Source organism: Schistocerca gregaria, chromosome X, assembly GCF_023897955.1.
Source record: "Schistocerca gregaria isolate iqSchGreg1 chromosome X, iqSchGreg1.2, whole genome shotgun sequence".
NCBI lineage: Eukaryota > Metazoa > Arthropoda > Insecta > Orthoptera > Acrididae > Schistocerca > Schistocerca gregaria.
In genome coordinates this window covers 541928936-541946116 of record NC_064931.1, presented here as the reverse complement: position 1 = coordinate 541946116, position 17181 = coordinate 541928936, and the positions used below count along the sequence as shown (strand labels likewise).

The 17181-nt window shown below is 42.9% G+C and overlaps 1 protein-coding gene across 2 annotated transcripts in view; it reads left to right on the top strand.

Moving 5' to 3' along the window:
• The window catches only part of LOC126299193 (uncharacterized), a 96034-nt gene that overhangs the window by 61276 nt on the left and 17577 nt on the right, over positions 1 to 17181 (top strand). The window contains exon 1 of one of the 2 annotated variants that reach the window (XM_049990974.1): positions 8208 to 8316. The exons of the other annotated variant lie outside the window; for it this stretch is intronic. Within the exon in view, the coding sequence (XP_049846931.1) occupies positions 8314 to 8316 (3 nt within the window). The 5' untranslated portion in view covers positions 8208 to 8313. Of the gene's footprint in view, positions 1 to 8207; positions 8317 to 17181 lie in introns of those variants that run through there. 2 annotated transcript variants of the gene reach the window in all.

Here is a 17181-nt window from a genome sequence, read left to right as displayed (position 1 = left end):
AAGCTATAGTCATTCCTGTTCCGAAACCTTGAAAGGACAAACATCTTCCCTCGAGCTATCGCCCTATATCTCTCACGAGTAGTGTATGTAAGGTTTTGGAGCCCCTCCATGTTCGGAGTGGTACCTCCTGGGAGCAGACAGAGTGGTCCTCCTTCGCCTATATCGCGACTCAGAGCACTCTAAATTGGACTACGGAAGCATAGTTTGCTCCTGCACGACCGTCTGTTCTTCGGCGTCTCGACTCTGTCCACCATCATGGACTGCGTTTACTGTCTGCAGCTGTTTACCCCAGTCCCGTAGAGAGCCTTTGTGCTCGGACTGCTGAACCTCCGCTATCCAATCGGCGAAATGTTCTTTAGAGTCGTTACGCTAGTCATGTCTTCCATTCCTGCTCATCAGACCCATGCTTTTTCTTCCTTCTTCAGACGCCTCCTTGGCTTTAGGGTATGCAGGCCGTCCTTCTCCTCTACTACCACTGGGAGTCCGCTTCCGTCAACTGTTACGTCCCCTTTCCTTCCAATTTTAGAAAACTTCCTTGACAAATGGGGCAACAGCACCACCTTGGCTTCGCCCCCCGGACTTTGCTTCTCCGTGAACTTTTCCAGCTTCCCAAGGATAGTACTCTCTTCCCTCCCCCCTCCCCCCTCCCCCCTCGCCCATAGTTTATCTTCGGGCTGCCCTATGCGCACAAATGGATGCCACATTTATTAACACTGACGGCTCAAAGACCGCCTTTGGTGTTGGGAGTGCCTATATTGTTGGCGACAACCCTATTAGATTTCGGCTTCCCAACCAGCATTCGGTTTTTACTGCGGAGTTCGATTCTACAGGCTATCCAATACATCCATCGCCGTAAGCAGATACAGTATATTATATGCTCGGATTCGCTCAGCTCTTATCAACCTCCAAGCTCTTTATCCCGTCCACCCTCTGGTCCACTGGATTCAGGACTGCCTCCACATGCTCCAGTTGGGAGGGGGGTGGGGGCGTCTATTTGGCATTCCTCTGGATCCCAGGGCATGATGGTATCCGCGGAAACGAGGCAGCCGATATAGTGGCTAAGGCTGCAGTCTCTCTTCCTCGGCCCACTGTTAGCATCGTTGCGTTTGCTGATCTACAGAGCGTTCTTTGTCCTCTTGTTGCTATTTTATGGCACACACATTTGTCTGCAACTCAGGATAATAAATTGCGGGAGATGAAACCCTTTCCCTATGCATGGACATCTTCCTCCCGGCCTCGTCATTGGGAGGAGGTAATTTTGACTCCGGATTGGGCACTGTATTTTTAGCTATCGATATCTTTTGACGATCCTCCCTCGCTTTGTCCCGACTGCTCTCAACCGTGGACGGTGAGACACCTTTTACTTCAGTGTCCCTATTTTAATCCGCTACGCGCCAGTCTACAGCTGTCGCCTGGATATATCTTCCCTTTTAGCAGATAACACGCCCTCAGCCGATCGCGTCCTTGAGTTTGTGTCAGTGAGATGACATCGGTCATTTGAAGCTCATTTCGGGGAAAACAACCACCCTTCAATATCAGTTTTCTAATATTTCCTTCCGTTTTAGTTTCCTTCTTTCTTGAGTTTAGCTCCCATTGCAAATTTCGGTTTTTTACCCTTCAGTAAGCCACAGAATGGGCACTTATGGACATAGTTTTGCGCCCTATAACCATAATTTAAGAAAACAAAAACCTTACCTTGCACACTTACCTGCACGACCACGCACCATAGCGGAGGGTTTCTCCGTCCTGGCCCTGCTACCCAAAGACCCACAGCTCTAAGCCCTCGCCGGCCGCTGTAGCCGATCGGTTCTAGGCGCTTCAGTCCGGAACCGCGCTGCCATTTGAACCCTGAGCCCTAATAACAGCCAGCAATTGCGAGAGGCGCGAACACCGAACAGAACAACACAGTCCTCATCTGCAACAGATTAGTATAGGGATACTACTCCTACTGAATACATACCCGAGGAGGAGAAAGAGGAAAAGTAGCAGCCAAAGATGAAAGCGGTCCTGGTAACACCCAGCTAGCCTGGTTCACCCCTCCAATGCTATTGTAATCCTGAGAGAAGGGCAGTACACCTGCTGGAACATATAATCTAGTAGTCGCTGTTAAGGCCACTTTAAATATGTTGTGCTAGAAAGCGTGTTGCCTCAGTGGCGCCATCCAATCGGTCACAATCATTTTTCATCGCGCTAGTATCTAACACACGTTGCGATGACTGTAGGAGCGTCCAAGTTTTACTCGCCCGAATGTGTTTCACAACTCAGCACGCCACCACGTCCCATGAGAATCTGCTACACGTAAGGATATGCTAAATGTTACTACTTCCAAACATTATCTCCATAATACCTTCGAAACCTGTCATTTACTTGAAGACTGAATATATGATAACAGCAATCTTCAGAAGATTACATTAGCGTCTAGTATACAGTATTCATAAAGATGCACTGTTTCCCAAAAATCTTTCAACAAAAGTATTTCATTTACTTTCTCTTACTTGTTTCAGACGTTCGTTCCTTCTTGTACAACTTCGTGCAATTACCTCTGGATATCTAAAAGATGTGATGCGCTTGGGTAATTTAAGAACCGATCTTGTAATCGGATACTACCAGGCTTTTCCCCTTGGCTATGGAAGTAGCCATGCATTTATCAACGTTTACAAAGCTTCCATTCAGTGCACAACGTAAAAGTATTTCAAGATTCGCTCTGGGTTTACAGAAGACACTTCCTTACAAAAAAAGCGGTAGCAGCCTGTGATCCTAACACTAACATTTATGTACTGAGGACATTAGTAGCGCTATTACATTTCTTTAGCGCATACCAGATTTGTTGTGATATACAGCACATCAACATGCAGTGTGGCGTACTAAGTTATAAATGGTTCAAATCGCTCTGAGCACTATGGGACTTAACTTCTAAGGTCATCAGTCCCGTAGTACATAGAACTACTTAAACCCAACTAACCTAAGGACATCACACACGTCCATGGCCGAGGCAGGATTCGAACCTGCGACCGTAACGGTCGCGCGGTTCGACTGAAGCGCCTAGAACCGCTCGGCCGCTCTGGCCGGCGAACCAAGCTCCATTGGTGAAAAAATTCTTAGACCCCATCACTTTTTTGAAGGTATTCCATTGGAATGGGTTCTTGCTTTTAAACCATAGACACACAATCTCGGAATCTTTTCGAAAGACGAACTGTTCACCTACAACTAATACAGTTAAGGAAAAAATTTCAGCACCAAAATTTACAGTCATGAAAGTTAGAAAATACATTTCCTGGGTTCACATTTGATTAACATTGTTAAATCGAAATTAATGTAAGAGCGAGATAAGCTATTGCAAATGTGAAACGCTGGTAGACCAATAACAGGTGTAACCGCCAGTATGTTGAATGCGTGCAGGCAAACGAACATGCAATGTGTTGTGCATAATTAGTTTGTGGGATGGGGTTCCATGCTATTTGCACTTGGTCAATACAAGGACGGTTAATACTGGTTGTGGATGACGCTGTAGCGGTAGTCCGATGATGTCATGTGTGTTCGATTGGAGACATACGGTGATCGAGCAGGCCAAGGCCACGTCTCGGCACACTGTACAACATGTTGGGTTACAGCAGCGGTAAGTGGACGAGCATAGTCTTGTTAGAAAACACCCCCTGGAATTCTGTTCAGTCACCAGACTGACGTACAGATTTGCAGTAAGGGTGTGTGGGATAACCACGACAACATTCCTGCTGCCATACGAAACAGCACCCTCGACCCTAATAGCTCGATGTGTAGGTCCAGTGTGTCTAGAACGCAGATTGCTAGTTGGAGGCCAGTTGGGGGCCTGCAACCAAACACACTGCCATCGCTGGCAAAGAGGCAGAACCAGTTTTCATGCTCCAATGAGCGCTCTTGACACGACTGAAGTGGCAAATGGCGGTGGTTTGGGGTCAGGGAATGCACGCTGCAGAGGGTGTGGCATGGAGTTGACCTTGAAGTAACCAATTTAAGTTGTCACTGTTGCCAACTGCTACTAAAATTGCTGCTCCAGATGGAGGAAGATGAGACAGAACCATACGCCGAACACGACGGTCTTGCCTCTCTGTACTGCCACCTGGCCATCGGGTGCCTAGTCGTCTGAGACCGTACATTCTCGTGATCACCGCAGCCGCATTCGTGTATAGTGGCTACAGTCCTACCAAGTCTTTCTGCAATTACATAGAAGGAACATAGGGCTTCTCATAGCCCTATTAAACGAACTGGTTCAAACTCAGTGAGTTCCTGATAATGGCGTCTTCGTCATCTTAAAGGTACTCTTCATTAACATCAACCACGACATCCAATCTCAAAAGTAACGCTCACGATCGTTGCAGCTAGTATTTAAAGCAAAGCTGATTTGCATCCTCACAGTGGCGCTATGTGCTCCACACTCTTGCGACTGGCGCAAAATTTGAATAGACGTTATTTTTCAGAAGTAGAAACGCGCCTACCAACTTCTTTACGCCCCAAAACATCCTCCTTGGTGTTGCGATTTTTTCCGTTAGTGTACTTGCAAGATACCACGCGTATATCAAGTGTTTTTTTTCTGGACTCGTGCTGCTTCTTTGAGAGCAGCTGCTTTTTCTGCAGCAACAAAACAGTGCAATCTCTTACTCTGCTTCAAGAATCTGCAACAGTCGTTAGCGGCACTGATGTGAAATTACGTACATACGAGGTCTGTTAAATTCCGGAACATTCGTAACTTCGCGCCAATAGTTTGTTGAGCGAAATGCGGTTGGCATCCCTGCATACACCTGTGTTCAATGTGTAACTGATGGGTCTCGTATCTCCGTTATTGTTCAGCGAGTAGAACATTGTGTCGCACAGTTTGCGAATTCCGAGATGGCAGAGTTAGAGCAGCAACGCGTCTGCATTAAATTTCGCGCGAAACTCAAGAAAACCTTTCCAGAGAGACAACGAACACCTCGCCTACGGTGACGAGTATTTAAGCTGTACTTCTTGTTACGAACTTTTCACACTGTTTAAAAATGGCCGAACGGTAGTTAAAGATGACACTCGTTCAGCATGCATTTTCACGTCTGTCGACGACGATCATGTCAGGAACGTCAACGTAATTGTGCGTGCCAATCGAAGACTGTCAGAGGGTTGCAGAATAATTTAACGTTTCAGTTGGATCATGTCATGAAATCTTGACACAGCATCTTGGAATGCACTGTGTTGTCACGAAGTCTGTCAGACAGCTCATGAGTCAAGACCAGAAAGACTTTCACATTGCAGTCTGTGAAGAGCTTTCGGATTGTGGAAATGAGAACGAAATGTTCCTTAAGAGAATCGTAACTGGTGATGAGACGTGGGTCTAAGGTTATGTTGTTGAGACCAAGGTTCAATCTTCAAAATGGGCTGGGAAAGGTTCTCAGAGCCAAAAATGCTCGTCAGCTCAGGTCAGGTCAAATGTAAAAGCCATGCTGATAGTTTTGACTTCGAAGGATTACTGCACCATTAATTTGTGCCACAGCGACACTGTTAATCGCTCGTACTATCGGAATGTTTTGCGACGCCTGTGATAATGTGAGAAGGAAAAGGCCTGCACTGTGGCGAGACAATTCATGATTCTTGTATCACGATAACGCATCCGCACATTCATCCCTGGTGGTGCGTGACTTGCACAAAAACGAAATCACTGTGCTGTCTCATCCTCCGTACTCTCCAGATTTGCCCCCCGCGAACTTTGGAAATGAAAGTTGAAAAGCAGCTTGAAGGACGATCTGCAACGATAGACGAAATATGAGAAATTCGCGCGATCCAGAAACAGGCGTACCAAGACTGCTTCCGGAAGTGGAAGCGGCGTTGGGACCGGTGTATAAATTGTGGAGGAGAGTATTTCTAAGGAGACCATGCACAATAAGTAAAAGGTAACCGTACAAAAATTTTGTGGACAAAGTTTCGGAATGTTTCGAGCAGACTACGTACTTACCCTTCTCATAATTAGGACTGACCCGTGCACTTCCCTGTTCACATGGGACCATCCGCTTCGCGAAATATTCTCATTAAATTTGGCATAGGAATGGTACCATCTCTCTGCAGCGTTTCGCATTCTATCTTTGTGTATTGTTAACTTTGAATAGTCTTAATTTTCCTACACTGGGTTGTATACTCAAATAAGCGTGTGTGTGTGTGTGTGTGTGTGTGTGTGTGTGTGTGTGTGTGTGTGTGTGTGTGTGTAAATTTAGTATTTAATACCCAAACATTTCTGCTCCTTTTGTGCCGCCCTCAGTGGAGCTTACTTTTCAGAATGTTAGGTACTCTAAGACGGTATTTTCATTCTATGGCAAGCTGTAAAATGATGGAAATATGCTTTCAGTACTAGAAAATAAGACCCGAACACCATTAACCACTGATTACACAAGTGCTGGCACGTTCAGCATGAAGGTTATTTAAAAGGAATAGTTACTTACGTGTTGACCTCTTATAACTGTCTTTACATGAAGACACGTATTGTAACATAGTGACATAATTAAGCTTATGAATTTTCTTCTGAACGTAAGTCTAACTACTGACAAGGTGACTGTACGAAGTACCCCTCAGGTTTGATTAATATTGGCAGTGTGTGTAGGGCAAGCCTAAGACTTAGACATCTAAACAGAAAGAGAGAACTCGCAACGCAACTCTCAACCATTTTCGAGATAACATAGATTGAAAACTTTAGGCCTGCTCATGTAGCCTACTTTGTATGGTCGCTAGAATAAAAGTAATTCGCAGCAGAGCGAATCATTGCAGTTTCTTGGGTGCGAGGCCTATGTATGGTATCTTGCTGAAGTTTTTTTTTTTTTTCATCGAAATATTACGAACCCAAAGTGAAACAAGCGAAAATGGACAGCTATTGTGTTCCGCCTGATGTAAGATTAGGACTGTGTCTCGCACAGAGTATCCAGGATAGTCTGGCCACTTTTCATAGAAGGGATAGGCACTCCTCGGAATCTTGAAAGATTTGAAAAGATGGGAAGAACACACAAAATAAGGTGAACGAAGATGAAACAAATTAAAACAATTGGCCAGTGAACCTATGATTCTTACGGAAACGAGTGTGTAATCAGCAGGCGAAAAACATAAAGCAGTGGACTCTTGCTGTTAGTCAGTTCCGGATTTGATATTTCAAGCTCCTAACTCTTGTCGTGCTCTACTAGCGAAGACATCGCATTCGTCAGAGAAGAATCAACAGACTTGTATCGGCATGTGAACGCGCTTCACTGCAGAAGATCCTTGGAGCAACCTAAAAATTCCGAATCCAGACTAGAGCCCTCTATCAAAAATGTCAAAAGGATTTTGTTGTTAACACTGACCAAACGGGTATTATTGAGAGAAGAACCCATTCTTTCACATAAATTGAAATAAAATTTTTTAACCCCAAGATAATGTGAGCTACAATTGTTCCAGTGTCAACGACCGAACACGTACCGAACGAGGAACGAAGGTGGTTCTTGTGCAGCGAAAGGATATCCACAAGGTGACACAGTCCTACACTGCACAGTATGCTGTCACGTTATCAGAAAAATTACTCGCAACGGTCTTAGTCTGTTTCCAAGCCACCACTGGCTTATTGGAACCAAGGGTGAAGAAATAAATTGTCTGCACGGAAATACAAAAACATTACGGTAACACTTTCAAAGTCTCTCACAACAGCAGTACACGAGAATAATCTAACCATAGTCTCGAAGCCATACGTGAGAGAATAAAAATTCTTCTGCTCAACGATTCATGAGAAGGGCAAACGATAAAAATAAACTGCCAACGAGAGACTATCAGAAGACCTCGCCATTATCAAATTCGGCGCTTACTCTGTCGGCTGCGAACTCCTTATATTCTAGCGACCATACAAAGTAGTCTAAGTAGGCGTCAGATATTCAAACTCTATTTGCTCGAAAAGTAGCCGAGTGTTGTCTTCCTGTTTACAAATGTTGAAGTCCTAGTCGTGTCCTACAGTCAGACATAAACCGGTAAGTAGTAGTTCGTATTGACCCTTGTGATCTAAATCCCAAAATTGTTGCAATATTGGTTTGAGGTTCTGTTCTATCTAGCTCTTCCTCCGAACACTTCTGGTCTAATCCGACGCTGGTCTGTTGGAATGACATATATCGTTGCATACACACAGTGGAAGTAACAAGAATATAGGTCAGCAGCCGGAAGGCTCCCGTGCGTCCAGCGCCACGTCATGTGTGTGCATCTCTGAGCGACGGAATGCGTGCGTTAGTGCGTGCGTCAGGCGAAGGCGGGAGCAGGATATAAGTGGTGGAGCACTGCCTCTGCACACAGTTGCCGTCCCGACCATCAGTCATGGTAAGTCTTCTCTGGCTTAGCAGCCTCACGTGCAACTTGCCGATCACTCATTTCAACGTCTTTGCTAGCACATTATACGCTGTTTTTGAGAATATCCACGGTCTCGTAAATTAGTATGCGCTATGTATTGCTTTGCTTTTAACAACCGTTTCTAAATAGACGATCATCTGCAGTGTGTCATTATCTAGCATATAATGCGTGAAACATTACTTTAATATGAATGAATTCCGTGCATTGTTTCTGACTTGGCACATCGCCCCCTCTCTGGCGCTTCGAACAAAAGTGCAGAAAGTCAAATAAGCAGATTAGTGGCAGCTAACCCCCACATGTTACGTTGAGATGAGAACTTCAGAAAGACGAAAACAGAATTTCGGAAACAATTTTTCGCTTCCGTATTTGTTTTAAGACTTAGAGCGGTTTTGCTAGACAGGTCGAACACAATTTCATGGTCCTTATTTTACACAAATCTTCCTTATAAATCAGCTGTTCCAATTTCTAATTTAGTCATCACAATGGCTGTTTTTCTTAAATTAAATATGGAGGTAGACACCTTCGTATGCAGTCTGATACTACGTGTTTGCAGGAAAAGTCAGTCTATGCCGATTAGCCGAAAAGTTCTAAAACAAGACGTAACATTACATCCAAGCACGTTTCAGAAACGTTTGTGCATTTACATGAGAACGAAAAATGATACGGAAGAGGAAATCAGGCAGCTAGAACCACATTTCCATAACCAGTATTGGAATTTTTACACGGACAAAATGGTTCAAATGGCTCTGAGCTATATGGGACTAAACAACTGAGGTCATCAGTCCCCTAGAACTTAGAACTACTTAAACCTAACTAACCTAAGGACGTCACGCACATCCATGCGCGAGGCAGGATTCGAACCTGCGACCGCAGCGGTCGCGCGGTTCCAGACTGTAACGCATAGAACCGCTCGGCCACCCCGGCCGGCTTACATGGACAAGCGTAAGAAGTGTTGGGAAATAGATTAACGAAATCCAGTTTGGGAGCCCAGTGTAAACGTAGTGACAAATAAGTAAATGGAAGGACATGGGTAATTCTGTGAAGTCTCGGAGAGTATTTAAATGTGGGCATGCCCGTTTTTAACTTGCAAATTAAAATAAGTTGGTTCGCTTATAATCCATATCACTAAAAAAACGCACAACGCAAAACTACTTTTGTTCTGCTGCAGTTCGAACTCGGTTAAACTGTAATTGACTCACAGGCAGTTTTCTGTCTAGGGCAAGAGAATTAATGCCTGGTGAAGGAATGTTGTTTAAACCAACCTTAGAGTTAGACTGCTTTACTTCATGTACTTTATCTTCCGCGAAATATTAGTGTTTTCACTGTTAAGTAGTCGGCTCCTGCTGTAATTTAATAAAGAGCTCAGTTTTCCCAGTTACAACAACAAACCATAGCCTGCAACTATGTTCCTCTGAGTACTTTGAAGAAAATACTGAAACTCAGTTTCAGGAAAAGACATATTTGAACTAAACTTAATGTTCACGATACAGAAAGATCACCTTCGGTACAAGAATTGATCAACAATACACATTTATTTCTGATATAGTTATCAAATACCTAGCTAGCTATGGAAACATTTCATTACAGGCAAGCCTAAAAGATCAAAAGCCAATGAAACACACAGGTATTTGCTATTTCTTTTGATACTGATGTTGAGGTAAGGTCATCAACCTGAAGACTGAACACAGTGCTTTACTGGAATGGGTTTTACTGGAGGTGTTACGCTTTGCCTTCCTCCGACCTTCAAAGTGTCATACTCGGCCAGTTACAGGGAAACCTATAGATTAACGTGGACTGCACACCACTTTTTTCTCATTACCAAACATTCCCAAAAGTATAAGAGGTGACAGAAGAATACGAGGACCGATCGTAGATCAGCGGCGAATAGTACTGCGTTGAGAGTAGAAGAGGAGCCGAGTTTGCTGTAAGGGTTGCAGAGTTGTACATGTTGACCCGGTACGCGCTGCTATCGTGTCCGGAGCAAACAAGTGACACATACCCGCCGTCCCTCCGACCACATTTTTTCTCTTATTTGTACGCTCCGGCTGACCGAATGATATGGCAGGCTTCACACGCAAGGTACCTAGTCTGGAAGAAGCCAGTTTCATTTCTGTTAATCGCGGAGTGCTAAGTTCCTACGCTGAAGGCAGCTGTAAAAATTCAGAAACAAATTTCTGCTAGCAGTCTGCTACAGAAATAAAAGCACAGCTACCTTTTTGCTTAAAACAACGATGCGTTAACAAATGCTCACACTATTTAGCATCTCAAACTCTACACTAATTTAATCCTGGAGGTATCATGACTCGTATTTACTCTTCCAATACTAACCGTTGTAGAGGATCTCATTCAGGGTAATTATACAAGCATAATGATACATTCTATTTGTCGTAGTAACCAACCATAATTAAAGCTGTGAATTGTTCCGGTGCACGTACTTGCCAACAGTTTCGTCGAGGCAGTAAGGCTACTTTGCCATGTGTTCTGACTAAAGATGCTATGTATATATGTTACCAAGGGTTTGAACTACAAATATCAGTTACCAGTTCATCTGTATTTGTTATTTCCTTAGCAGCGACGTTGGAGTGAACGACATATTTTGCGCATTTCCATTCAATAATTCTTACTGAATAATTATTCCTCACTTAGCAAGTGCTGATCGCAAAAAAGGAAGCAGCTGGGATATTTGGCATTAACTCGTAATCATATTGTAGGTACCTCTTCAAGGAGTTAATTATTGTAACTGCACCTTCGCATCAACAAAATGTTAATCGTTTGCCCAGTAAGATAAAATGCCTGACAGGTAGCTCAAAAAAAAAGGCTCTGAGCACTATGGGACTTAACATCTAAGGTCATCAGTCCCCTAGAACTTAGAACTACTTAAACCTAACTGACCTAAGGACATCACGCACATCCATGCCCGAGGCAGGATTCGAACCTGCGACCGTAGTGGTCGCGCGGTTCCAGGCTGAAGCGCCCAGAACCGCTCGGCCACACTGTCCGGCGACAGGTAGCAGTCAAGTTCTAATTCAGACTTAAAATAACACCTCTCAGACAATTTCTTGTATTCCACAGACTAAATGTAACTGGTAGCCGGTAAAAAGTTTTTAAGTGTAGTTGCACGAGTATGACTGAAAAATTTATTCCTAATGATAAAATTATCCTGGAAACTGATTCATTCCATGTCGTTTCGATAAAAAGTCGTTCAGATCTGTGAAACGGTAATAGGAGTGGCGAGCAGCTGCTCGTTAGTTTTCAGTTGTCTGACAGGCAATGTTTGAAGACGGTCTACATGAGCATGCATCGCAAGTATGTGGTTTACTATGTTAGAGGTGTGATTTCTAGCCTGATGTAAGTCACTCAGGTCGACCTTCAACGGACACGGGAGGGAGAAAGTAGAAGTGTCGAAACTGATAAAGGAAGACCGGAGTGTCCCATAACCGAAGACAGAAACTGATGTATTCACCTGCATCAGGACTTTGACCATATACGTAAGAACCGCTTATTTTCACACTCACTATCGGATATTACATAGTCTTGCTCTCGAATTAAAGCTCTAGCATTATACTGTTCGCTCCGTGTGTGTGTGTGTGTGTGTGTGTGTGTGTGTGTGTGTGTGTGTGTGTGTGTCATCGCAGGCTACTGAACAAGAAATGCAATGAGAAATACCAGAAATACGTTCAGATATGCTGAATCTGAGTCGAGTGTAAAAACAGATTAATCTAGCTATCTTTCATCCTTATGGCCATGTAAGCTGTGATTCTTCTCAGTGATAGTGCCCAGCGTAGTTCGTAGAAGAGCCTTCGATTGTAACATTCAAAAGTAACAGCACAATTTCCCGTCGCCCAGTGTATCCAAATGCTAGCTGTTAAGGGGGCGGTGGCGGCGGCGGCGTCGTCGTTTGAAACCTATCGTGCTTGAATTACAGATCCCACATCTGTAAACCGTCGATGCGAGCCTGTTATCCAGAGGATACTTTAAGCCATCAGTTTTGGATTAGGGTCGAATTGCTCGTTATAACAATAGCGGCTGAGCTTATGAAAAATAAACTCCGAATATATAGATGCAATAATTTAAGAAGTTTGTGCAACACTTGCTGTAACCCTGTTCCTCAGTTCTCTTTTCCCTGTGATATTACGTATACGTAACTGAGAGAAATGTGGTCAGAGGTTTCGCTACGATGCAGTCTGTCTTCAGTAAGCTAAATCCTCCGACTGGTGCCCGGCACCAGTAGGTACTAAATTACATAAATGAGGATCGTGTGAATATTTTCAAATGAGCCAATGATCTGAAATGAATATAAAGTTACTGACAAAATTACGTAAACCATACAGAAACAACTTGATAGCAGCTGTTGATGGACTTTAACCAGTTTCAGTGCATAAACAAGCTACAGAACTGAGCTCTTCATTAACAATTACTGGACACCATTGATGGACACATCGTCTGTGACAGGACTAGTTGCCGCTTCACCAGAACTCTCAATGCTGGATCCTAGAAGCGTATTTTTCACGGGTAAATTTTGACAGTTGCTTACTGAGAGAAGCTCTATCTCCTCAAATTCTAAGCGAGTTCTCGCAATCTTTCTATCCCTGCTGGTAAATTTCATCCGATTAGGGTGACACCTGTTGTAAAATTTTCTGCATATTCGTTCGGTTCTCGAGGCGCTTACTCCTGTTGTCATACATAAAAAGCATGTCTAAAAGTTCCTTTACCAGTGATGGTTAATCTTAATCAGTCGCGAACAATAAACCGTGTGACCGAGCTAAACTTCTGTGGTTTTTTTAAGGTAGCGCACACAGTTTAGAAACGTCTCTCATCCTTCTTATTAAAGGCCTCGTACCGCCTGATACATCCATTTCTGACAATTTACTATCTCGAAATTCAGTAAGGGGCCCTTCAGAGTCCGTAATATTTTGACGCTACAGTTTTTGGATACCCAGTACAGTATAACCCTTGATAAGTGATCCTTTAAATGACTACAAAAGCGTTTGAACCAGAAAAATCTCAGCTTCGTCTGAAAGATTTCACACTCGATTGTACACGACGTGAGCATACCATGTTACCATCTCGTTTCAATGTTCTAATGAGAAATCCTTAGGCGACAAAATCTTATTTAAAAATAGACGTGTTGCCAAACGGAAGTACACAGCCTTCTAAATGTTTGTAGATAATTTACCGTTCTCGGCATTAGATTGCCATCGACGGATTGATTAGCTAAAAGCTTAGATACATAATTCCAGTTAAGCATTCTGACCTTTCTTAGTATGTGACTATATGTTGTCAATGAAGAAATCTTTTACAAGACTTCATGGTGTTCGCAAGGCTTAAATGCAATTACATATCTTGACGAACTTGTTAGCAAATTAATCTTACCTGAAAGCAACAAAAGTGTGTTGAAACAGATTATGTGAACATTGCAATTTTTAGACGTAGTAAATTGTTAGACAGAATCTTAGAAAGTTGTTGGCTGCATTAAGAGTATGTCGCTTTCTGCTGAACCACAAAGATTTTTTTTTTTTTCACTATCCGGTGGAGTCTTTAGTTTCCAGCCCCTAATAGGTATTGCCACTATACAAAACGTACATGCTTCCCATTCGCTTTGGGTGCAACATTCGAACTGATGTTAGCAGGTACTAAGCCTGCCAATTGACTATAGCTATTTACCTATACTTCTGGTGCTAATACTTCTGATTTCCCTCTAATATCCTTAAGTATCGGTTTCCTTCTAGATTAGTTTAAGCCTGCGGTTCTCCGGCTGTCCTGGAAAATCCTCTTTTTTTCCCCTATCGTGTTAAAACTGTACACCCTTTGTCAGTGTTCTTTCTGTGGCTCTGATACTTTCACTGTGCGATGCTTTAAATTCATTCGAATAACCTTTTCTTGTTATAGCTTGACATGAATTTTAGTATCGAATTCACATCGTTTCTCTAATTTTCTTCCATTCGTTTCTAGTACTTCTTTCTTATGAACTGAATACAACTTAGTGTCTTTGACTCTATATTTGTTCCATGAAACTACTGTAAAAACATTGGCTGTTACATGTATGACCTGGAAATCACTGTGACACAATGATTTAAACTGACCTCGATATTGTATATGTTGCAAATTGTACGTCGCCGGTGGTTCACATTCTACATCAAAATCTGCAACGCATTCGTAATAGCTCAGTGAGCTGGTAATAAAGTTGGAAGACGATTAAGTTAGTAAAAGCAACGAGATTACAAAGCGAAAGTTTACTTTGAACACATACTAACAAGGAGCTATGCAGATTTTTCGACTTGACCTTCCTCTCAAGAACTTTAGTTATCTACGTCAAAATTCGGTTAAATGTCTGTCCTGTGCCTCGTTCACGATAGCTCGAAAACTTTCCTGTGATTATGTAGATAGCTTATGCTGCTCTGGCAAGGTACGTAAACATCATTAGCACTATCACTTGACTGACAGAAGCAAGACATTTCCGGCTCAACCAGTTATGTGTTCGGGCATCTCAAGAAAATAATCTTACAGCAATTGGTCGCAAAAGCCCACTTCAAAAACTGGCATTGTCTTAGACAGCTTCGGTATAGCATAGCATATGTTTCATTATTGATTTATAGAGCAAAGATGTCGCATCAGCGCTCAGTCTGGAGTATCTTTCATCGTGGTCATAATGTATATGTTTTGAACCATTATTCCATGATAGAATAATTCATGTAGAAAACTAAGCATCTGAGTAGGCCGTACTATGTCAGACTGTACGAAGTCAGTTACAGTATTCGTCAAATATTCGTTCGATGGAATTTATAGTAATTCCTTAAGGTTGAAACTAAGATTTATTCACAATTACTAACTGGTCATACGACTTAGAAGATACACTACTGGCCATTGAAATTGCTACACCAAGAAGCAATGCAGATGATAAACGGGTATTCATTGGACAAATATATTATACTAGAACTGACATGTAACTACATTTTCACGCAATTTGGGTGCATAGATCCTGAGAAATCAGTACCCAGAACAACCACCTCTGGTTGTAATAACGGCCTTGATACGCCTGGGCATTGAGTCAGAGCTTGGATGGCGTGTACAGGTACAACTGACCCTGCAGCTTCAACACGATACCACAGTTCATCAAGAGTAGTGACTGGGGTATTGTGACGAGCCAGTTGCTCGGCCACCATTGACGAGAAGTTTTCTATTGGTGAGAGATCTGGAGAATGTGCTGGCCAGGGCAGCAGTCGAACATTTTCTGTATGCTGCAAGCGTCGTCGAACTGTTCGTGCAGATGGTTGTCTTGCAAGCGTCCCCATCTGTTGACTCAGGGATAGAGACGTGGCTGCATGATCCGTTACAGCCATGCGGATAAGATGACTGTCATCTCGACTGCTAGTGATACGAGGCCGTTGGGATCCAGCACGGCGTTCTGTATTACCCTCCTGAACCCACCGATTCCATATTCTGCTAACAGTCATAGGATCTCGATCAACGCGAACAGCAATGTCGCGATACGATAAACCGCAGTCGCAATAGGCTACAATCCGACCTTTATCAAAGTCGGAAACGTGATGGTAACATTTCTCCTCCTTACACGCGGCATCGCAACGTTTCACCAGGCAACGCCGGTCAACTGCTGTTAGTGCATGAGAAATCGGTTGGAAACTTTACTCATCTCAGCACGTTGTAGGTGTCTCCACCGGCGCCAACCTTGAGTGAATGCTCTAAAAAACTAATCATTTGCATATCACAGCATCATCTTCCTGTAGGTTAAATTTCGTGTCTGTAGCACGTCATCTTCGTGGTGTAGCAATTTTAATGGCCAGTAGTGTAAAATACCTCTAGTTAAAATTTTCGAAAAGACTACGTGTTTTCACAGTAGTGTTTGTAGCCGCTTCGAAATCATGTTGAGGTTCCTTTTTAATGTTGTGATCAATTTGTCACTTGCACAGTTTCACGGCAAGGACGGATAGGGAGTAAGATAAGTCTTTGGTGGCGGTTGAATAGTCAACTTAATATCTCAGAAGTTCCGTAGTGCTGGATGAACACAGCCTCGCGGCCAAAATAACTGGAGGACCTCATTTTGGCGTAAGCTTTCGCACATCATCCCTTTGGTAATCAGTCTTTTTGTCTGTTAAATGTCTCAGTGACTGACTGAAATCAAAAAATAACTTCAGTATATAGAAACTGTTCACTATCCGTGAAGTAATGGCATACATTCTTAACTAGTACTACCTTTCGTGCCCAGAAATTCAGGAACTGGCATCTAATAGCTTTTGCTGTTCCATCAGAAACGTGCAATATCTACAGAAAATTTCCAAAATTAACAAGAGATTAGTTGCATTGTACTAGTATTTATATTGGAATATGTCGGCGTCAAAACGATTAGACAAAGGCTGCATTGTTGAAGATGGATTTATAGGCCTGCTTTAAGTCTCACACATTGTAAATCGAGACGCCCATGACAGGGCATAGAGCGACACTCACATCCAGTCTCCTCAAACACATACAAAATATTGCCACTTACTTGACGACCTATACATTTAGATACCTTACTTTGCACAACTTGAACTATATTATTTGCAAAATTGTTTCTCATGCAATCAGTGATACGAAGGAACCGGAGACTACTTGCGTCGGTAAAAGAATAGCGCTACAGTGTATGCTACCATAGCACACAGCACTTCTGAAATTCCATAAAATTTTCTAAGCATCACATAGTATGTGTCTGTTAGTAATAAAATTGGACTTCTATAACCTAAAGTAATGGACCTGATAGTGCAGCATATGGAGAGACGTAGTGAAGACTATTAGACGCAAAACATCATTTGTACATTATGCCTTGAACATCACGCAGCA